At 31.1% G+C, this 24739-nt stretch overlaps 1 protein-coding gene across 1 annotated transcript in view; it reads right to left on the reverse strand.

Moving 5' to 3' along the window:
* Nucleotides 1-23060, reverse strand: part of LOC139511810 (GTPase-activating Rap/Ran-GAP domain-like protein 3) — an 89055-nt gene extending 65995 nt beyond the window's left edge. Inside the window, exon 1 of the mRNA XM_071298895.1 lies at nucleotides 22378-23060. Coding sequence (XP_071154996.1) covers nucleotides 22378-22610 — 233 coding nt within the window. The 5' untranslated portion in view covers nucleotides 22611-23060. The remainder of the gene's footprint in view (nucleotides 1-22377) is intronic.
* Between the last annotated feature and the right edge of the window lie 1679 nt (nucleotides 23061-24739).

Below are 24739 nucleotides of genomic sequence, written 5' to 3' on the forward strand. Positions count from 1 at the left end.
TTAAAACTATCTTAAAACTATGAATTAAAGTCAAGATCAAAGACTGTTTTGAAAATGACCCTGGTGTATACTAAAATCAGAGAAATTGACATTTCAGGAACTATTTGCCACACTCATTCTGTGTACGTTCCAAAACAAAAATCCTGTTATTCAAACATTTCATAATCAACCAAAATAAGTCAACTATCTTTTACATTTATCACAATAATTACTTCCTATTATACAATTGTGTGCATACGAAACTATATTTAACAATAACAATCCTTCACATTCAGAATGTCAACAACTATACAATGAACACAATAAGTATGTTCTGCAAAGAAGGTCGTCCTGGATGAACCGTGGGAGTTTCCCATTCCCCTGCGCAATGAGAATATGTTTGCTACAGACCCCATCAAAGATTTATATTAAGATGTCTTAAACTCGCAAAGGCGTAGCCCGCTCCTTACATAAGGCTTCTAAATTAAGGACCTTATTCCTATCGAACATTACTACAGTATTTAAATATCCGAGTAAACCAAACGGAGACCCTTTTGCAATGGATTAGCTGTCAGATTTATGAAGTCTAGGACAACTATTTCATACAGCCTTAGATATGTTTTATGCAAAAAGTAAAATAACAGAAATATCGAAAATTCCCTAATCAAATGGCCAAAAAAACCCGGACATTGCTTTGCAGCCGCCAGCCCACAAAACCGCCCGACCGCCTGCCCGACCGCTGTTCGTACCCAAATCAATAACCGATTTCTACTTTGAAAATTCGGATAAAAACTAAAGCTCAAACACACCAAAACGAATGAAAAACAACTGATGAGAAAGTTTTTTTTTATATAACAATGACAATTTAAAACAAGGAAGTCATATAACATGCAGCGTCTGTCTGTATGATTGTCTTGATTGTTTTAGTTAAGTGTAAGTGTGTCTATAACATATCGCACGACAACAGGAACACAGATACATCGTTTGTATAAAAATCTTTTTCCTGTGCACTGATCTTATATAGCAAGTCTTATTTTTAGTAGGTACTTAAATAACAATAACCGACTTAACATACTTTTACATGTATCAATCTATTTTATTTCCTTCTTGGAAGACTTAAAGTTGTCCTGACGTACAAATGCACGCTGAATTCAAAGTGAAAACATGATACCGCATCGTTTATGTCAAACGGCAAACCATAAGATCAAAAATAAAAATCAATGAAACAGGTGTAAAGGGAAAATAATAAAACGAAGTTAAGTGAAAACTTCAAACTCAAACTTTGAGAAAATGCAGTAAAAACATGAGATGGATGAACAATGAAGAAAATTGTAGATGAAGTAAAATCATTAAAATCACAAAAATACGGAACTCCGAGGAAAATTGAAAAAGAAAAGTCCCTTATCAAAATGGAAAATTTAAAAGCTCAAACACATCAAACGAATTGATAACCACTGTCATAAACCTGACTTGATTTTCCTCTCAAACGGCGATGTTATTATTTTTTTCTCGTTTTTATAGATTTTGTCCTCGAAGTTACATTTTGTAAATACTAACTCTAATATAACGCTTTTCCCTTGGAAAACATATTTTCATATGGATTCCATATTATATTTTGTCAATATTTTACACAATGCTAACGATAACGGATAAGTATAAAAATATTGACAAATAAAAAAACTACCCATGTTAAAATGAGCGTACAACACGACATAGACGAATTATTTTTACATCTAAGAGTTCATTGTCTGTTTTATCTGTACTGTTCCCTATACGCAATATCACAAGTTTCTAGTGTTACATGTAGTTAATAATTGACCGATATTCCACCAAACCAACAACGTTATAAAATAACTTCTATGATCGAAATAAGATTCTCTTATAAATGCAAACCACCTGTTTAAACTTAGTCTTTAATTTTCTATGTTGTGTTTTTTGTACTATTATTTTTCTGTTTTTGTTTTTCATGTTTTAGCCATGGCATTGTAAGTTTATTTTTGATCTATGAGTTTGAATTTCCCTCTCATATCTTTCGTCCCTTTTTAAAAAAAATCCATCAGTCAATTAATATTGAAACACTATGCGACGTTTTGACTGTATGCTGATTCGCATGGCGGGATACGATAACCCTGTCCACGCACTATGTCTCGCGCATTTTGGAGTTCATACGGTTCCAAGTTTCCTGCTATGTTACTTTGATTTGTATCCGTTAGGGGTGCTCATCCAATTAGTCTATACAAAGAGTCTTATGTAGACGAAACGCGCGTCTGGCGTACTAAATTATAATCCTGGTACCTTTGATAACTATATATAACTAACTATCGTACAATTGTAAGACACGCTAGCTATAAAACCAGGTTTATCCACTATTGTCTTAAGAAATTGCCTGACCTAAATCAGGAATATGACAGTAGTTTACCATTCGTTCTGTTTATTGAAAAAGTCTAACGTTTGATTTTGTCTTTTTTAATGAGCTTCCCCATTTTTGAAATTGCCTTGGAGTTCGGTATTTTTGTTTATACTTATTGATGAATGCATCAGATTTGAACATCGATAAACTACTGCTTAACTCTTATTAATCTTGAAGGAAAAGAATGACCAACAGAAAAATCTATAGATGTTGATCTTTCACCTGTCTGTGAACTTTAAAATCGATGTTAACTGTATAGAATCTTGACCTTTGATTAAAGGTAAATACAACTTGTATCTACCTTACATTAACTACTATCATGGAAGACAAAACTAAGAGGCAAACAAAACATTTGTCAAAAAAAGACCGACAACACAAGGCTGAAACCAAATAATGGTAGATAAAACTTAATTTGCATATTCGTTCTGCTTGTCTTATTGCATTTTCTCAAAGTTCTTGTTGACATTTTTCACTCTAGTGCCATGACTGATATGTCATTATTTTCCAATGTTCACCCTCTACATTGATTTGTATTTGGCCTATAACATGGCTTTCTCCTATCTCATAAGAGTCTAGATTCAACGTTTGGTTTAAGTTTTCAATTGTCAATTATTTGGGATCGAGCATCACTGAAGAGACATACATTGTCTAAATGAGCATCTTGTGTAGTTACATTGGACCGTTTATGTAATTTAAAAAGGCCTATAAAAAAGTTATGAAAAACAAACCACAAAATCGAAAGCAACAACAGAAACCCCTTTAAACGAGGACATTCCAAACCAAAAGTTCTGTGATGAAAGGTAAAGAAGTGGTTTGTCATTTGAAGCTTTGGTTCAACATGATGTTATGGTATTCGGAATACACATTTCCTAATATTACAGAAAAACACAGAAAAAATATCATTTCAACACAAAACTAGAATAATCCAAAACCATATAACATTTGGAAGTTTAATATCTCTAGCAATGTATAGTGATTGAATAACATTTGAATTTATTGAACATCTTAATTGATATTCCATTAAAATTATTAGAAACGCAAAATTACAAAATTATTTAAGAAATCGAAATACATCTGCGGGGAATTATCTGCAATAGTTTCTTGCATTTAATGCACTTTAAATGAGGAAAAATAACGTAGTAAATGTCAACCACGACATGTTTAATTCACAACATTAATATTAGACAAATGTGAGAATAAAATAGAAAATTATGCTTTTAGGTATATGTTATTGATTTGAAATAGTCTCAAACAAATCACAAAGCAACCAATACAAAGGGTACAATTAGAAATATTGAATCGAAAAAATCAGCAATAATTTAATGTATTTTTCTTTAAATAACATTTTAGTGACAATACCTTATTCCACGGGCGAAATATAATACTATCGGAAAAAGTAATTAACCATGGTGTTTTCTTCTTTTTTGAACTTGTGGGTTTTCGATAATCTTAAGTGGGTTTTCGATAATCTTTAGTGGGTTTTCGATAATCTTAAGTGCGTTTTCTCTGATTTTTTAAAGAATATTTAAATAGCCGGGAGTAAATGTCCTGTTCTTTTTTTTACTATTTAGAATTTGTTTCGAAAAACCTAATCAAAGATACCAGGCTTATGATTTTGTACGCAAGACTCTAAAATGATATACAAAATGAAGACATATACTGAATTCCAATCTTGTAAAAATAATTCGAAGAAACAAACACTAAATAAAGCGTAACAAACCCTTGGCAAAATCAATCTGCTTAAGTATAAGAATACCCGTTTAGGTTTTACCACTCTTGGTCACGCAAATAGTTGTGATTAGCCAACTGACGTTAATTATTTGTCTCAAAAAGTGTTTAATTATAATTCTGTTTCGGTAACGCAAAAAAATATTATTGACCGATTATTATTTTCAGGATAATTAGAAACATCTAAAGTACACTGAAATTACTGTATCACCAAATACATTGTACATATAGCAGCAAAACCAAGGTCAGTTTAATTGAAGTCTGGAGCTGGCATGTCAGTTAACTGCTAGTAGTCTGTTGTTATTTATGTATTATTGTCAAACTGCTAGTAGTCTGTTGTTATTTATGTATTATTGTCATTTTGTTTATTTTCTTTGGTTACATCTTCTGACATCAGACTCGGACTTCTCTTGAACTGAATTTTAATGTGCGTATTGTTATGCGTTTACTTTTCTACATTGGTTAGAGGTATAGGGGGAGGGTTGAGATCTCACAAACATGTTTAACCCCGCCGCATTTTTGCGCCTGTCCCAAGTCAGGAGCTTCTGGCCTTTGTTAGTCTTGTATTATTTTAATTTTAGTTTCTTGTGTACAATTTGGAAATTAGTATGGCGTTCATTATCACTGAACTAGTATATATTTGTTTAGGGGCCAGCTGAAGGACGCCTCCGGGTGCGGGAATTTCTCGCTACATTGAAGACCTGTTGGTGACCTTCTGCTGTTGTTTTTTATTTGGTCGGGTTGTTGTCTCTTTGACACATTCCCCATTTCCATTCTCAATTTTATTACATGTTGTTTGGATAATTATGGTACATGTATACGCATAGTGTGTACTTTTCAATTATGTATATTGAAATTCCTATAAACAGAATCATGTTTTCACATTTCTATTAAAGAAAACATGCAAACTTGAAGGATTTATTTTTCAGAATTTGAAAGAAGAAAAATATTAGCCACTTCACCTGTTCTTGTGTAATTGTAAACGACGGTCACGGTAATATACATTTTTCGTATGTTTATTTATTTTTTCATTCCTGTAGGAGGATTTTACTAGACGATTTTAGAACTTAGTCTGACATGATATATCATAAATGCAGTCGTATGCTACATATTCGCTGATAATGAAACGTTAAAATTCGGAACACTAAGGGATTTTTATTCGCAGAGTTAATTTTAAAAAAAATTAATAATTGATTTGGACTTCCAACCAATTACATTAAACTCAACTGAAGGGTTATGTGTAGATGATATGCTCTTCTTTTGTACTTTTATTGACGATAGATTCTAAAGAGATTACATGTTACTACATTATATATATATATATATATATGATAAAGTTTTTCCCGCTTATCATTCCAAAAAAAAGAAAGAAAAAAAAGGGGCGTCTCCTACAGTTTTCACTGACGACCTTGAAGTGCTAAATTATAGAAAAAAAAGAAAAAAAACCTACTCAGCTGTTATTTCTTTTATTAATAGATGGTTAAACGATTTCTCAGGATTTCCGAGTATTTCTGACTAATCTACATGTATTTGCTTCCAAATTCCTTTGAATCAGGATATGGGATAAGATTCATGATGAATTTATATAACCGTGTCACGTCATTGCAAGACCTTCAACCGAATATGCAAATATTGTACCCAGTGCTAAGTTTTTACCATAATTTCTAAAGGATGAAGTGACTACAACAGTCAACAACACAGTGCATTAAATATAATTTTTAAATAAGAGAATTAGAAAATATAGTTTCCAAAACGGGTTTATAACATTTTTATGATTTTATAAGACTAGCATAGTATTTTAAAACAAATCTTTACTTAGGGAATTCATACACATACTCGTAAAAAAATTATGAATTGCCTAAGACAAACTTTTTATATAAGAAGTATATAAATGTCTATGTTCTACACTATGACACCTATAGATAAAGAGCAACAACAAAAAAAAAAGATATGTATCAATTACAGGTCCATGTACGGCCTTCAACGACGAGCAAACCAATACCACTATAATAAACTATAAAAATACATTTCAAATGAGAGAAAAAACGTCGTTAAATTATATACATATAGTATGTAAGCAATTTTGATTATTCGGGAATGCTGGATGCAAACTGTTTCATCTCATATCGTTAATAACTGAAGCACGTTATTTTAAATTTTAGAGTTATTGTTTTAAGTTTCAAGAAAACTGAAAAGAAAAGTGAAAAGTAAAGTGAATAGAAAGTACTTGAATGAGTTTTAACTGCTGTTTTATTTCCTTCCGTACTTCCTTCAAAGAATACTTGTAGGCGACCTATCATAGTTCACCACAAACGACGCAAGCGGAAAGTTACGTCAAAGTGCATCCTATACAACAACAAAATAAACTAGGCTAAGCAATTTGTGTTTGCTTTCTTCATCACGTTCATGTTGTTGGTGTTCATTTGTCATTGATAAAGTTTTATCAATGAAATTTGTACGGTATTCTAAATTGTTTCGTAAAGATGATTGGAGCAACATGACACCCCTTAAATATTATTTTGTAATATGTTGAATGATTCAAATGTTTAGAGTGTTTGGGGTACTAGTAATCAAGTTTATACATATTCTAAAAATTAAAAAAATCAATTAATATTCAAGTAATAAGTAATGAATGGTTAGTTTTATCAAATGATTGCATGACAAATTAAGAGCAGACGTATTACCCACGGCAATTCACATTCTTTTTTCCAACATTATAGAGAAATCTTTTTTTCTGCAGGTGTTGCTAGTGTAGCAGAAACTGCTGACTGTTCTTGTGCGCTCGAGTTTACCTCCCTGGATTTTTTTTGCTGTAAGGAATGTTCAATCTTTAATTTTGTTGTTTCCTTTAATTCTAATTATGATGCTTCAGGTATTTTTTCGTGATAATCTCACTCTTTTACACGCTTAAAGAGAACAATTATACATGTATTTTAAACTTTTGTTACTGGAAAATACCGATGGCCGGTATTGCATGCTAAATATTTGATACGCTTATCTTTCTATAGTGTACTGTGTCATTTTGTTTATATTTAGGTTCGTCAGTTCAAACACAATGTATTTTACATGCTGACAACGCTTTTCTTCAATTTTTGTTTCTTTTTTTCGTTGCATTTTATTTTCGTTGCGTTCAATTAATATTATTTTTCGATTCCTACATGTTTAAAAGATTTTGTTTGGTATTCTCTACCTGTTGTTAAGTTCATGATAAAGTCTTATAATCTTCTTTGGTTGCAATGTACTTAAGAATGGTATTAAGGACACTCTCTCTTGTAAGTTTGATTGTTGACCAATAATGAGACTACAACGGTATAAACATCTCCGGTCACTTGTATTTCGATGTCATGTCTCATAAGCTCTTTGAACTACATTGTAGAAAAAAATCAGATTTCCGAAAAACTGAATTTCCCCAGTACATATTTATGCTGATAAAGATATTAAACTTTTTTTGATAAAAAAAAAACAAAAATAATACTGTTGTCACAACGATTTAATGTCAAACACACAATTGTCAAATTTTCGATGAACTCTTTGAAAATGTGGTTAATAGATTCTAAAAATAAACGGAATCACACGCTGTGATTTTCGCATGAAGAAAAAACCGAACATGAGCATATTAATATATGTGTATTTCTTCTCTTTATGTGATATAGGGATTACCGACACAAAATTTGTAAAGCATTTTTTGCATTACAAAAGATTAAATGTTAGCTTCGTATAAAACCATTGATACACTGAATTGTTACTGTTACAGTAGTGTTATATTAGAACAAAGCGGCATAACTCAAAAATACTTTTGTCAAATATTTTAGCAAACCGATAACAGAAATTTCATCTGTAACATAATAATTAATGAAACGCACGTATATTTCGCACTAAAAATTCAATTAATTTAATGAAACATAGACTACAATTAAAGAGATGCACAGACTATATTGTAGCAAATCACCACCGATTTAAAGTTAAATAAATATTCAATCTAAATCATCATTTTATGAATTATACTATTTTTAATTAATACATAGAGGACAAATATTTCGTCTTATTTAGCAAGTTGTTGATACAAAAGTATGACATATAGATGAACAGAAGGACAGACGGACAAAGGCGTAGATGGAGGTACAAAATGTACGAAGGAACGGAAGGATATTTTATAACGTGTAGATATATAATCGGTATGTACCTATTACACGGTGCAGAATGGAACAGACTTTTCGCAATTTTCTGCGTTTTTGGACTATTCGTAATCAATATGAACACAAGAAACAATGTTATGTTTTAAAACATTCTTGATTCATTAACGATTAACAACCAAAGCGGACATCATAATATCCTAATTCATAATGATATAATAATCATCTGAGAAATACAAGGTTACGATAATCTCATGCATAAAGCGGCATAACTCAATAACTACAAACATCTTAAAAATGACCACGAAAGTCACTAAGATTGATATCAATGATTTTCCATACATCCATATCAGGATGAAAATACATGTATGTGGATGTTGAATAGTTTACTGTAGGCGATAAATAAAAAAATGATATCTATCAAAGAACACAGGTTTGTATTGACCAATTACATAAGAAAAATACTGAAAAATGTTTCAAAGCATCTAACGAAAAGGATTGAAACAGGACTGCAATACATAACTTTATAAAGTCAATTTTGCAAAAGGAAATTACAACCTTGTTTAAGTATGAGTGCTTGCACATTTCATAAACTGAATAGTTACAGATTTGATAGTAAAACACTTTTATATAAAAAGTGAGAGATCTATGGTGACTGGAACGACCGTTTCACGTTGTTTGAACTATAAAACTACCAACAATCAATAGAAATCCCAAATCGACAATTTGGCAGCCCACATTACCTGTACCAACTTATACGGATTTAAATTGACTGAAATCAAGAATGTTTGAGATGAAGAGTCAACTCTTTATGCTGAGATAAAACAAGATAAGGTAATTCGGTATGAATGCAATTGGTAACGAGGAGGCTATTTACCAGGAACCAAAGGACGAGAACGTTTTCAGATAAATGCCATCGTATGACCTTCAATAATGAATAAAATTCAAACTAGTAAAGTGAGTTATTTAAGATTTGGTATGACAAAATATAAAACCATTCAAATTAGAGAGAAAAAAAAACATAAACAAAAAACAAAAGCAACGGCCTTATTTTTTTATTTTTTTTTTTTTATCAAAATCCCCAAAAATGTTAAGGAGTTACTGTATACAAAGATAAATACTGAAATCTTGATCCTGACTTTGCTAGACACAACAGAAAGGGGCGGGGTTAAACATGTTTGTCAGATCAACCCTCTCCTCAATAAACCAGGCACAATACCAACAGCATAAAATAAAACAAACTTTTAAGTATGAAACTTCAGTTGAAAAGGTCTAACTATCAGCAATGTAATAGTATAGTTTTTTTTACGGTAACCGTTGTTATTTCACGAGGGACAATATTTACTAACATGTTGGGTAAGTAAGTCATGATTAACCTTTTAAAGATGATGGACCTTTTAAAGATGATGGACCTTTTAAAGATGATCGGCTTTGCAAATTTTAGTGATATTCCATGACTTTGTTGCTGTATATCAGTTAATATGAAGGAAACAAAAACCAGTTTAATGTTGAATGATTACTAGCATTTATTTCTCGATTAAGCTATGTTTCTCTTTATTTCTATTTTGAATATACAAGTTTCAACGATTGTCAAGATGATAAATTCAATTATGATTGAACATTTTACTCAGAAGTTTCTTCAGCATTGACATTATTGATTTATTTTTGTGGTTTAAAAAAAGCCCGAATTCAATTCCGTTTCTTTACCATCGAACAAGACTTAGTATTAAAACAACATATGGAATTGATTGTAAATTAAGTTGTCTCTCTTAGAATCATTTATTGCAGACGAGGATCTTTGTTTTGCAAATAAAATGAGACAAAATCAACTCAAGAGCGGTTTATCCAATCTAATCGATGGTTTGTAAGATTGTTATTTTATTTTATTCTATTTGCTTATAATTTAAATCTTCTGCTGCAACTTTTGAAGCCTACATGTAAGATTGAGAAGGGAAAAAAAGGAATGCAACCACAGAAGACAATGGTTTTTTTTGTATATTCTTATAACATTAAACACTGTTAGCATCACGCAACCATATAACGACAGTTTTTAAAATATCTTATCTGAGTAATAAAATGCTACAGTCTTATAAAGCAAAAGCGCCACCTACGTGCCAGCATTTTTCAAGATAGTTTTTGACATCAATTCTGTTTTCTTTTTTAATATCATATAGTCATTTTGGTTGTCTCATTATTACCTAATATATATATACAATCCGTTGGACCAACAAATTATAATGTATGCACTACTGACTAAATCAAGAAACCTATTTTATTTATTTCATCTTGATATTTGTATATCAATTAGACATGGATTGATTATTAGTTATAACTCAATTGTTTTACTACAATTATTTTTGTAGTATTGGTTAGAACGAGGGTATTTACATATTAACATTCACAGCACAAAAGGTGTTATTCTTTTTAAATGTTACGCTCTAGGATAATGACTTATCAAACATTAGTTAGAACAATAACAATAAAACACCCATATAGTTCATAGAAATAAGAAGATGTGGTACCAGTAACAACAAGTCTTCATCCAAGTCACAATGTGTAAAAAGTAAACAATCAAAGATGAATTAAAGTACATGGCCTTCAACACGGAGCCTTGGCTCACATCCAACAGCAAGCTATAAAGCGACCCAAAATGACAAGTGTAAAACAATTCAAACAGGAAACCCAACGATCTAATATAGATAAAATCGAGAAAAGAAAAGCAGTTATGAACCACATCAACAAAAGACAACCACTAAGTTCCTGAATTAGGACAGGTGCAAACCAATGCAGCGGGGTTAAACGTTTCAACAGCCGCCAACCTTCAGCCAGCCTAATTAGACCAGGACAATCCAGTCGAATTAAATGTGCGGTTCGGTAGCTGTCCCAAAGACGTATTCACGTCTCTTTTTATCAATAAATATCAAATAAAAATACTATACACATTGGGAATACTATATAACACCTATTTAGGAAATGTATTCTTTTCTTACGTCATTAATCTCAAATGGTTTGTTATCACACAACATTTCAATTTGAAAGTGGAATAAATTTCCGATAAAATTTCAAAATGAATTATAACTATTACCATACAGTGTCACTTCATATTACAAAGATGCTAAAGAATCGTATTCACTAAAGTATAAGGAAATTATTACAATAATTATTCTATTTATAGTTTTTGCACTTTTGATATTAGTATTCATTGACTGTACATTGTGGAAAAGATCACTGTCATTTTTTAAATAAAAGTAAGAAAATTCAATAATATCACAGAATTTTACGTGTTTTAGTGACAATCTTAACCATCCGGTTAGTTTACAAGATCGTAAATATGTGCAAAAATCGGATACTATTAAAATGTGTGATTATATCTTTTAATATATGCTTATTGAAAGCAAATCAGGATATTGCGGAAGTTTGATGGCTAGCTCTAGATAACATTACTTTATATTGTAACATATTCCATTAAAACTGTATAGTCTTATAGACAAGTGCTTTGACGTTAAAAATGCATGTCAGGAAAGTTAATTCTTTTAAATACACATATAGTACACGGTTTTTAAACGAAATGTTAACATGTGGAATATTGGGACAAAAGTATGATTATTAGGAAATGTCATGAGCATATTACTAGTACATTGATTAAACATATGCCGTTCTGGCATCATTATTATAAAAGTGTGCAATGCAGATTCAATAGTTTATTAAAGTCTCACCACATACATACAAGTATAAACACAATATAATATCAAGTACACAATATAAAATTTAGAATGCATGTGCCATTCTTAAAAGAACTATGAGAGACTGTTATATACAATTATAAAACAACAGAATTAAAACATAAGTTTTGTTATTTATACAAAACATAAAAGTGCAATATCACCATGCACATCCAAGGATAAAACCTGATACATGTACATATAATAAAAATAACTGAAACAGTTTGTTTTTAACAGTATAAGATACCGTTTCGTCGTAATAAAATATTATTGCAGGTTTTGGCAACAGAACTACAAACATTTTCATTTTGCAGTCAGAGCTCCTGTGTCGATATGACTGACATTTCTTCGATACAATAATTTCTTGTAAATTTACTGTTAATTAAACGGTTCAAATTACTCAAAACACTTAAGAACTGTTTTACACCAGACAGAGTTAACCTAGCCAAATTAAGCAACACTTTCAGGATTTATTTTTCGATTTCCTAATTGATTTTGGCCTCCTGTTTTTATTCGAGCGTCACTGATGAGTACTCTGTAGACTAAACAATCGTCTAGTGTATTAATATATATGTCTTGAACCATGAGTTTTAACGCCTGGGCAAACCCTTTAAACTTAATGGGTTTACAAAAATATCTCCTTGATGTACGATCATCCGGGAAACGTGCATTTTGTTTATATTCCTACAATACTTTTTTTCTACATCGAAAAATCGTTAAACGTCTCAGTGTGAGTACTTATAGTGACACGTTCTATATGAAAGCGAAGTTATACAGCGTGAAATAATCACCAACGCTTCGAAATGTTTGTTTACGTTCATGGCCGCTGGTCTTTGGTTGAAGGTTATTTCATTGGCAGTCATTGAACATCTCATACAAAATGTTAAATATGCTTGGACAAAAAAGAAAGTATGAACATGAGAAGATGTGGTAGGATATTGCCAATAAGATAACTCTCCAACAAGATACCAAATAACGTAGAAGGTTATCAACTATAGGTCCCCGTATGGCCTTCAACAATGGGTAAAACCCGTAGTACATAGCATCACACATCCATGTTCATTTATTTCTATATGGAGAGCCCTTTATAATGTGAACCAAGGATCCGTGTGGAAGACCGTACTTTGACTTATAATGGTTTACTTTTACAAATTGTGACTCGGATGAAGCTTAGGGACGAAGAGGTGTCTCACTGACGCTCATAGATCTCATACATCTTCTTGTAAACCTATGTACATATTTTATTGATCCCTCCCTCGATTAAATGTTTACATTTAAAAGTTTTTAAAACACATTACATTCATTGTTTTGAAGAACAAAGTTATCCAAGTTTTTACTTGTAAAATATTGGATTATATACAAACATCAGGAAATTTATACGATTGATTGATTGATGATGAATTCACTTCCCTCGGTTATCAAACATATAAGATTTCATCATAAAAATAACATTCACATCATATTTCTGACGGTTGTTTTTTTAAGATAAAGACATACATATTATAAACTTAATATATACTAATTAAAGACAGTTTTACATCACTTCAATTGAGATTAATGGTGGTCAAACTTAAAGGGCTCATATCTTAGTAGACAATGCTTAAAACGAAGAGAACAACATCTGTAATTTACAGCATTCCTGTTGTAAGGTATGTTTAGAGTTAGGAAAGATGAAAACTAAAACAATATGACGAAAATTGTGGGATAAATAAAGTGATCCTCTCAATTCGTTTTCTATTTTTCGTTGCAAATCAATCGTTAGTTTCAGTTCATATGTAAAATATTTTGCCATTAAATTCATAACTTTGTCTAAAGTGTTCTTTGTATATTTTTTTAACTAGACTATTATGTGCAAACAAACTGTTTAAATTGTGACATTCAATTTTGACTCCTACCATTCATAATCAAATAGTGCAGTGCACACTTTAGCTGTCTGAAATTTAGCCAACCTGCATAATGTAGCAATTCCGAATATTCAAATGATTGAAGTCTAAGAAATCACAAATTTGAAAGATGAATCAAGATTTTGTTTCAAGTATATTTCATTCAGATCTTTTATAGCTAGACTTCTATTTTAGTAGTATAAACTCCTAAATCTACTTTCAATTCATATCAAATATCCAAATGCCCTTGTATAATACAATAATGCATGTGTATTCAAATGTATTACAGTGGATTATAAATCATAAAAACAGTGAATATAACAACATTCCAGTGTGAATTAAACAGATGTGTAAACATTATAAATTAATGTTCAAGTTTATATAATCTAGTACTTGTTTCTTTATGATCTCATTTTTTGTTTAATGTAAACATGGACAAATGTGACACGTATTCTTATCTTGAAGATTTGATACAGAAACCTGATTGCAAAATAAAAAAAATAAAAAATAACTATACATCATTTCAAAATATTAAGTTTACTATATATATAGCTAGTACAAAGTAAAGAAGCTGGTTGAGTGGGAGGTTTCACAGAACATATCTAACCTGTTTCGAACATAGTACAAATATTATTTGAGGTGTCTTATATGATAGCATTGATCTGCAAATGAGAAATACAAAATGGTTTTCAAAACACAAGCACACATGCAATTTCTCATCCTTTTTTTACATTCCCTTTTTCATATTCATTTATAACCCATAATTTAGAAGGCTTTAAACTAGTATTAGATACCATATAAACTGTTAGTATGTGCATGCTTCGAAATATTTAGTTATTCACAAAGAGGTATTATAATTTAGATTCTAACAGATTCAAATTTTGGCAATTAAGCCATCAGAAGACAAGAACATCCAGCGATTCAAATTGCCCACAAAATCAGTGATAAACTATCAATTCGATGACAGAGAAATGGAAGCAATAAACATGATAATGATTTTATACCTATTAAACAGATACATAATAATGATTTTATTCCGAAGCCTTGCCTATGAAGCAATAAGATGATAATGATTTCATTCCGAAACCTTGCCTTTGAAGCAATACACATGATAATGATTTCATTCCGAAACCTTGCCTATGAAATATCAACACGATAATGATTTCATTTCGGAACCTTGCCCATGAAATATCAACACGATAATGATTTCATTTCGGAACCTTGCCTATGAAATATCAACACGATAATGATTTTATTCCGGAACCTTGCCTATGAAATATCAACACGATAATGATTTCATTCCGAAACCTTGCATGCTTAAACATCTTCTGATCATCTACTGCATCTGGACATTTAGAGGACACTGATTCTGTTTGAAAAAACACAATTGCTGTTTCAAGAACAAGAGACAATTTATTATAAGTATGTCTTACTTCTATGTTAATCAGATGTTTCTACGTGCCATATCTTTCGGGCCTAATGCCCCTCAGATACCAAAAGCCTGCATCTATTACTTGTATAGAAATGCTTTTATTTACCAGCAAAAGGTTCAGGAGTCGGTTTCTAAAATAAACTTGATCGTAGTCTTGAACAATTCAACTGACAAATCTTAGTCGTAAGTATATTTGTGAAATTTGAGACTCCAGGTTTTTAGCAATTAAACCAGAAAAAGATAAGACAGAATCAGGATTCATATGACATAAGCAGTCATAAGGCATCAATTTTGATGACAGAAATATGGTAGCAATTAAGCTTTCATCCGGAAATCTATCAATATAAATCATCTTCTGAAAATGATAACTGCTATTGGTAAATACTATTACTGTTACTATCAAAACAAATAGCTCTTTTTACAATAATGGAAATATAAGATATTACTTCTATGCAAATAACATGTAAACTACATCTAATACATACTGTATACAAGGAGAATTATATGGTCGATTAACTTGTGTCCTATACTTTTTCCTTAATAGTCGCAAATAAAATATGTACAAACTTTTAAAGCAAGTTTCTATTGGTTTGGTTGACGACATATGATCTATCGAGTCACCAGAAATCGATCTGATCTATCGAGACCTTGCAAATTGACCTGATTATTCGGGTCAATACTTATCGATCTGATCTTACGATTCGCTAAAAATCGAGCTGATCTATCGAGACATTAGAAACATACCTTATCTATTGAGTCTGTAGAAATCGAGACGAAGAATCAAGAAACAAGAAATCGAGGTACCAGAATTGAACTGATCTATCGAATGACTAGGAATCGAGATAGATCTAGACACTTAAATTTGACCTGCATTGTCATTTTGGTCACTAGATATCGAGTTGATCTATCGAGTCCCTAGATATCAAACTGATCTGTCGAGTGGCTAGAAATCGAGCTCTACGGATTGATTTCTGTTTATTTAAAAAAAAAATAGAAGATGAGTTTCTTACGAAATGATTTAATTTGGTCGTAGGGCAAGGAATTTAGAATACAACTGGGAAAATATGTTTTGGGTAGGAGCAAACGAAGGTTCTGGTATACAAGTGAAAATAGGTACCATATTTCAAGATACCGAACCTCTAGTGAGTTAAATGATTAAAGATGAAAAACTTAGTTAGAAAGTCAGGAGCCTGTAATTCAGTGGTTGTCGTTTGTTTATGTGTTACATATTTGTTTTTCGTTCATTTGTTTTTATATAAATAAGGCCGTTAATTTTCTCGTTTGAATTGTTTTATATTGTCATTTAGGGACCTTTTATAGCTGACTATGCGGTATGGGCTTTTCTCGGTGTTGAAGGCCGTACGGTGACCTATAGTTTTTAATTTCTGTGTCATTGTAAACAGTTGTCTCATTGGCAATCGTACCACATCTTCTTTTTATATTGTCCAGTTTAGAATACTCATATATGCGATATTGTAGGATGTATATGTGTAGCAAAGGTTGACAAAATCGTTCGTAGACAGGATTGTTTTATAAAAACATCGACATATCAATTCGATATCTAAAAAGCCATTATCTGCTCAAGTGGGGATAAAAAGACAATGAATGAATGAATCTCATTTTGGTTATTACTATATACAAGTAACATACATATGATTGTACGTTTGATATTGATACAGTTGGTGTTTTCTGATACCCTCTTAATTACAAGTTAGAGTTACTTCTGAGTTTAGAGTGTTATTCGAAACAACACTAGGTCTAAAAATACCATTGAACGTGTATCATCTGATTATCATGGCCTTTAGGGAGTGTTGTACTTTTCGTAGTAATTCCCACGTTAAGATACATACCCACAACCTATGTCACTGTATGAATAAATTAGTTGACAATATAAGAATAATTACGATAACATTTTATATGTGTAAATTTTCGAACTATAAAAAGTAAAATTACTAATAAATGTGTTTAATTTCGAGATTACATGAGAAAATCATAGTTTATCTGAGAGAATTTAAGATTAAGTAATTAAAGTGGTTCCCATACACGTGCAAGCATAGAAAATTAATAGGTTCAATGTAAAATGAAATGTAAGACAGACACAGATTTCACATCTACGCAGCTTTCAAAAAGTAACATTAATTAGTACCATTTTCTACAAAAACACAGATTTGTATCAAATTAGTACTAGAGTTTAATGGAGATCGGATATGATATTTACACCAGTAAAAGCACGATAGAGTAATTATTTCATCTGCTTGGAGTCATAGATCTAACTGTGTGTTCGCTAACTAATAGCTATCTGAAGGCACTGAAAATCTAATGTCAGAAGAATATTGAAAGCAATTTGTATAATAGGCTTGGTCCTTTTGAATGTATAAAGTAAGACTAAAACTGTCTTTAGAAAATCGCAGAAGAATTTACTCTATTCTAACAGTCATTATTATCTAAGCTTGGAACTACATCCTTGTAACAAAAGATCTTGCATTTCACTATACTATTTAGACTTAATAATATTTAAAATATTTTTGAATCTCCTCCAGGTTATACAAGCTAATTTAAAAATAAACCTAACCTTTAGTCCTCATTTAATCAGAAGAAGAAAATCAAGATAACTTCAACTTTCAGTGTTGCATTAATCTGAGAGGTTTGCGTAACGTTAATGTGTTCTTGGAAATAAGGAGTATTGTAATTTGCATAACGTCCAGTGACAAATATTTCAAGTATATTTAGGGTCCCTTAGAAATATCCTAAGACATGTACAACATTCATGCAAAGTTGACATTGCCTATCCTAAGTTTTTCGTCTACAATTGACAATTTGAAATTTGTAAACATTTTGAAAACTGTCAGGTCAACTCTTATAAGAGTGCATGGTTGATATTTCTGCAATTTTATCATTATACCTACTAGTAGCTGATATGATCAAATGCATCGCAAGCCAACCACGGGTTAGATTGATTGATTGTTTTTTATTTTTCAACGTCACTTTAAGCACTATTAGTTATTTTAGTTTTCATTTGTGGAGGGAGCCGGAGTGCCGAGAGAGGACCACCTATGTTCGGCAGAAAAAATTGCAGTATCATTCCTAGTTAATAAAGATTGAAGTCGAATGCAACTATCTCGTGTAGGGTGCGAACTAACAAACTTAGTTTTGGACAGCTAGTGGTGTAGTAGTTAGACCACTTTGTCAACCAGCACCCTTCTCCCACATTGAGATGGATGCATTGCATTAGATAATGATAAAAATCTGAGCTAAGCATTTGTGAATTCTATAAACTTGGGTAGCTCCTTCGTTGCTTCATCTCTCTTTAGTCTTTATTCTAATCTAAATTAGTAATTCCCAAAACTAGTAACACATTATAACATGCAGATGCTCAACAAATTAATAGTATTAATTATAATAATGATATAAATTAAATAAAAATAAAATTTGAGTCTATGAATAAATGTCTAACTTCGTGACGACGTGAGAAATCAACATGGCGCCATGTTTCGTGTACAATCTTGGAATACCATTGTGTTCTCGGATATAAAATGTAATTTGAATATTTACACAGCTCAATAAACAATGCAAAGATCGAGGAGCAGATGCAATATGAACATCATAACCACTTTAATGAATATTGGATTATAGTTTTACGTCACTGACTCGACTACACTAAAATTTGCATGTAAGGGATAGTCGGGAACAGGAAAAATAGATTTTATAATATTGAAAACAATGATAAAGTAGTAACGAGTGGTAGCTACCGTTATGGTTAAACGCCGACTCGGTTCGTTATTGAAAATGGGAAAATATGAACACCTGTTACCAGGAATATTTTTTTTCCTTATATATTTTTTTCTTAATTTCGTTAATTTTCTAAAACTTACCGTTATTCAGTGTTCATTTTTTTTTCTAGTGGGGAAAAGGAGGGAAGTAAATAAAAAAAAATTGATAAAAAACTTTCTTTTTACATGATTTGGAGTATGAATGTGAGTCCTCCCTATCATCCCCTTGGAACATTCGGTTGTAAGACTGATTTCCCGTTATATTTCGCAAGAAGTGGGTCTATCACGGTGAGGTACTGAATTATTCGGGTTACTCAGACTACGACTGCTTCAGTCCAGTCTATGCATGTTAAACACGTACAATCTGTTATAGTCAGAGTTTAATGATACAACACTTACTAATCTAAGACTAAAAGATATTTCGTTGAAAAAGCATTTCATTACATAATATTGAGACATATTAATATTTTTATTTCATATCTTTAAATACAGCTTGCGTATCTTGACCTTTTTTTTTTAGAATATTGTACGTGTTTTTTACTCATGTTCACTACCGATATAAAAGCAAAAGTTATGGCATAATGTTTATAGCTTGTTATTTTAATTATAGGAATATTCCTTGATTTTGTAGGAAATTGTTTTGTTGTTGATAGTCAGTAATGGTCTGGGGTTCTTAAAGGATTTTTTGAAAAAACGAGAATAATGGACAAATAAAAACAGAATAAAGGACAAATAAAAACAGAATAAAGGACAAATAAAAACAGAATAAAGGACAAATAAAAACAGAATAAAGGACAGATTAAATAGAAAATTAAGGGGTGTTTAAAATAAGCACAACAAAATTACAGAATATAGAATAACGGACAAAAGTAACAGATTAAAGTGCAAAACAAAAAAAGAATAGAACAAAATAAGCATAGCAACAAATATAGAATAATGGACAGAAGGTACAGAATAATGGACAAAAAAAAGTTGAGAACAAAACAATTAAGCAAAACAAAACTTTATGAATAGACAAAATTTGCAAAATAAAACAAGAACAGAGAAAAAAATGTGAGAACTGATTATTGAAGACCCCTATCCATACTCTCATTTATTACTTTTAGTGGATGTTATCACCTTTTATTAGTCATCTTTCGATTCTCTATATTTTACTTGTTATTTTCATTCGATATCACTCTTGCTCTCGTCACATGTTTGTTGTTAAGCGTAAACTATCCTCGCATGTATGGCACGCCGTTATTATATTTATTCAATTTCGAGATATCTTATAAACTAATTGAGATATCTTAATAACAAAATGAGATATCTTATATATTAATTGAGATATCTGATTTAATAGAGCTATCTTATTAACTTATAGAGATATCTTATAAACTAATAGAGATATCTTATAAACTAATAGAGATATCTTATTTACTTTCAAATTAAATAAGATATCTTATAAAAATTAAAGATATCTTAATACTTAATAAGATATCTTGTTAAATAAATAAGATATCTTCAAATTTGAATAAATATAAAAACGGCGTGCCATACGCATGAATAAGATTTTGTTTTCTCATATCCGAGTCAAGTCGAGACGACTACAACTTTTTTTTATTGATCGTAAAAAAAAGGGGGTGCAACCCCTGGAATCAACCTTCTGGATCCGCCACATTGCTCTTTATAAAATATCTTTCTATTTTCAAAACTTTATTGGAGACATATTTGTCTATTTCACATGTTGTTAATAATTTTATTGTAACGTAAAATGTTTTTTTTTCACTGCTTTCCTTGTTCGATGTAAATTTTGAAAAGAACTTTTTTAATTACATAAAGGAAACTAATGTCAATCCCATATAAGTCACAGGCTTTATAATGGATAACCTGGTACAATTCACAACTCTCTCAATCGGAATTGACCGTACAATTTACAAAAGTCGGTCTTTACCAATGTCAACACAGTCGGTTATCTCAATTTGAAGAAATGTTTAGAATATATTTTGTGGTCAGTATCTGTGTTTTTCAAATTCTTACATATTTGTAGTTTAAAATAAAATTGAGAATGGAAATGGGGAATGTGTCAAAGACAACAACCTGACCATAGAGCCGAAGGCCACCAATGGGTCTTCATTGCAGCGAGAAACTCCCGCACCCGGAGGAGTCCTTCAGCTGGCCCCTAAACAAATATATTACTAGTTCAGTGATAATGGACGTCTTACTAAACTCCGAATTATACACAAGAAACTAAAGTTAAGAATTATACAAAACTAAAAAAAGGCCAGAGGCTCCTGACTTGGGACAGGCGCAAAAATGCGGCGGGGTTAAACATGTTTTTTGAGATCTCAACCCTCCACCTACATTGTATAGTTACAATTTTTTACCTTATGTTTTGCGAATTCTTTGTCTGATGCACACAGGTCCCATTAAGAAGCAGTGATTTCGAATTCATTTTTTAAATATTATGATACAGTCATTCTTGTGAACTTATAACATAGGTATTACTTGTTACTTTAATTTTTGGAAGTATAATATTATATCTAGTAAAGACAAGATAATGGATATATTACATGTAGTAACTATTTGATTTTATAAACATAAAATATTTCGTATGAAATAGAAACAAATTTTGTATCAACGAAATATTTCGTATACATGACATATATACCTATTTCTCCCTGACATCATTAACGATATTTTAGTCTTAGAGAACATGATTATTCATTAATTGTAGGCTTTGAAACTATCAGAGATAGTGATTGATGACTACGAGTACTCGTAGATCGGAGCTTTTTGTCTTTTTTTCTTTGAAGCTAATAATTTTTTGTACTTCGTGACAATCTGATGAGTCAAGCGATTTTCAAATGATTGTAACATATTGTTCGAACATCGTGGCATTACATTTATAGCGACCAATCTCCCCTAACATGAGACAGTGGTGTCAAATAATATATGTGCATGTCTGTTCCTAACCAGAATTTTTTAATTCAGTTGTTTTCGTTGGTGGCGGTATGTCAAGATATTTGTTTTTCATATTTTTTTCCTTTGAGTATAAATCAGGCCGGTATGGTAAGGTGATAAAAAAATCCGAACAGCAATTCCTGTTCTCCTAGTCTTCATGGTTATTTCAGTCCTACTACAAATACTGATAGTTATATAATTGGGTGGTCTTACAGCGTAAGGATTTTAAATAGAACTTAAACTTACTAAAAGCTTCCGAGTCATCTTTTTGTTAAAATAATTATACAGTTACAGACAAGACAATGTATATCCGGGTTAAACGCGAACTTTCAGATTAAAGATTTTTAGCCACTTTATAAAAGTATACATAAACTTACCTTGAAATTGACGTGCATGGTACAGATTGGACTGCTCTAAGGGGTTTATGCGCACGTGACGGTATCGGTTTATGTTCAATTTGTTTCCGAGTTCTTGTGCGACGTTTGATTGAAGAAAATGTCCTTTTTAATTTATCCTTAAATGTTATTTCTTCGTCTTCTTCGAAGACATCTAGATTCTGCATGGACGTTGACAATTTAGTCTTGGAATAGATTTTAAAATTTGAATTCATTTCCAACTTTAAATAAACTCTCTTTAACTCACTAAAGTCATAAATCACAACAGATTTTTATCTGACTTGAAAACATAAACATATTCCATTACACTTTATGTTTGATCTTGTGATGTGAAAAAAACAGCATTTCCGACTTATTCCTCAAAAGTAAGAACCAAAGATAATAACGACTTTCCAAATTGGCGTATCCACGTAGCGTATAATTGAAAATCGGTCACTAATTCATTCGTAATTATATAATCCATGAAAAATGATCAAGAAATTGAAAGAAACAAAAGATAAAACTTTGTCTGTCAATGAAAATTCAATAAAGCACGCACATCAGTCAAAATCGGAAACAGTACTAATAATCTGAAAACATTTTGATTGCCTTTTCAGTAGATTATGCCGAATACACTTGACACCTATTGCGAATAAACTTGATTTGTTGTAAACATGAAATAAACTGACTTACTTAAATCAATACGCGACATTTAAATCATTTTGACCTGCTAGGGGTCTTTCAACAAGTGTCATAATTTACAGTAAATTCGTGGGATTTCTAATAGCAAATTTGTTCTTTACGACTACAGAATTTGTACAAGTCTTATCGCTAGCTGATTGAAAGAATTCATCTGTTTTATTGACGTGAATATTAGTGTGTTATTTAATTTTGAAGCGGCACCTATAAGTCTTACGTTGACGAGGTTGCTTCATAACATATCGATTGGAACATGATATTTTATTATATCTTAGAAATAAAACAATTTCATAGTTTATAAATCAACTTAATATACATGTATACGATTCATATTAAATAGCATAATAATTTACTTAAATTATATCTTTTGTGATATTTATGATTCTTTAGACGTCACGTTTTATCTCGAAACTTATTCTTTCCGCACACAGATTATTGCCATTTTAACTCATCTACCAAATAATAATGATAATAATTATATCAAATAAATTGGATATAAGCAATTATGGCCACCGTAAGACTTTTAACAATGACAAACATCATTGAATGTCTTGTGTCGATGACCCGAGTCTATGCGCATCTCAACAATGGACACTCTAAAACGCTGTATTAAAGAAAAGAATGATTATAATACATTACTTAACTATTATACATTTATCGATAATGTATTTTAAAGTTTCTCTTTCAAAATTTCAGGCAATGACTCAAAATATTTTTACAAACATCGTCATTCAAATACAATAACTCATACATTGTATAAGGAGCCAACTGGCAATTCACCAATCCGACCTATTTGTAGATCTTGTCTTGCCAATTTATATTTTTCAACATAATAGGCAAAACATGATTGTTGCTAAAACTCGCCAATGAAGGGTGATTATTCCAATAAGGAGCTCGAGTCGACTGACGAATTCGAACATGCTTGACTTATTTATAAATCTTGTCTTGCTAATATTTTTCTTTCTTTTAAAAGTATCTATCTATCTATTTTAGTTTTCACGTAAAAGTCAAAATGGAAAACATATTTAAGGGCAGTAAAAGTCGTTAGAGTATAAATGGACAGAACGTAGATCCCAACATTCTGAAAATGGTTGCTGTTGTCAGATTTTCTCTATATTTAGCTGTTTTAAATTTCAAGATAATATACAAAACTGGCATTTTATCCATATGCTTTTTTCTTTAGCTCCGTCCGCCATGATAGTTGGCGGCAGGTGGGGTTAGATGACTTATTATTTAACTTGATCGATACATAAATAATGATTAAGTCATAACTTGCTCAATTTTTTACCAAGCAATTTCATAGGAGGATATATTTTTAAAAGTTTACGAACGACCGTCCAGGTGAGCTAATAACTATTACAATTACTAAAACAAAATACAAAGAACCCAGAAACATGTAACAACACAAAAAAAAATTTAAACCAACAGCAACACGAATGCATTCGGAGGCGATCTATTATCTTTCCAAGATAATGATTCTATACCATATGTAAGAAAACTAATAAGACGATTTGAATATTTATGGCAATTGTAGAACTTTAAATTGGGTCTAAAAGCGGAATTTGGTATGTAATTTATTGACTTGCATATTGTTTAAGAATCGACTCACATTAAATACACTGAAATACATGATTTTGGGAAGAATCAGTTGTTTCACATTTTGTCA

Source organism: Mytilus edulis, chromosome 2 (genome assembly GCF_963676685.1).
Source record: "Mytilus edulis chromosome 2, xbMytEdul2.2, whole genome shotgun sequence".
Lineage (NCBI taxonomy): Eukaryota > Metazoa > Mollusca > Bivalvia > Mytilida > Mytilidae > Mytilus > Mytilus edulis.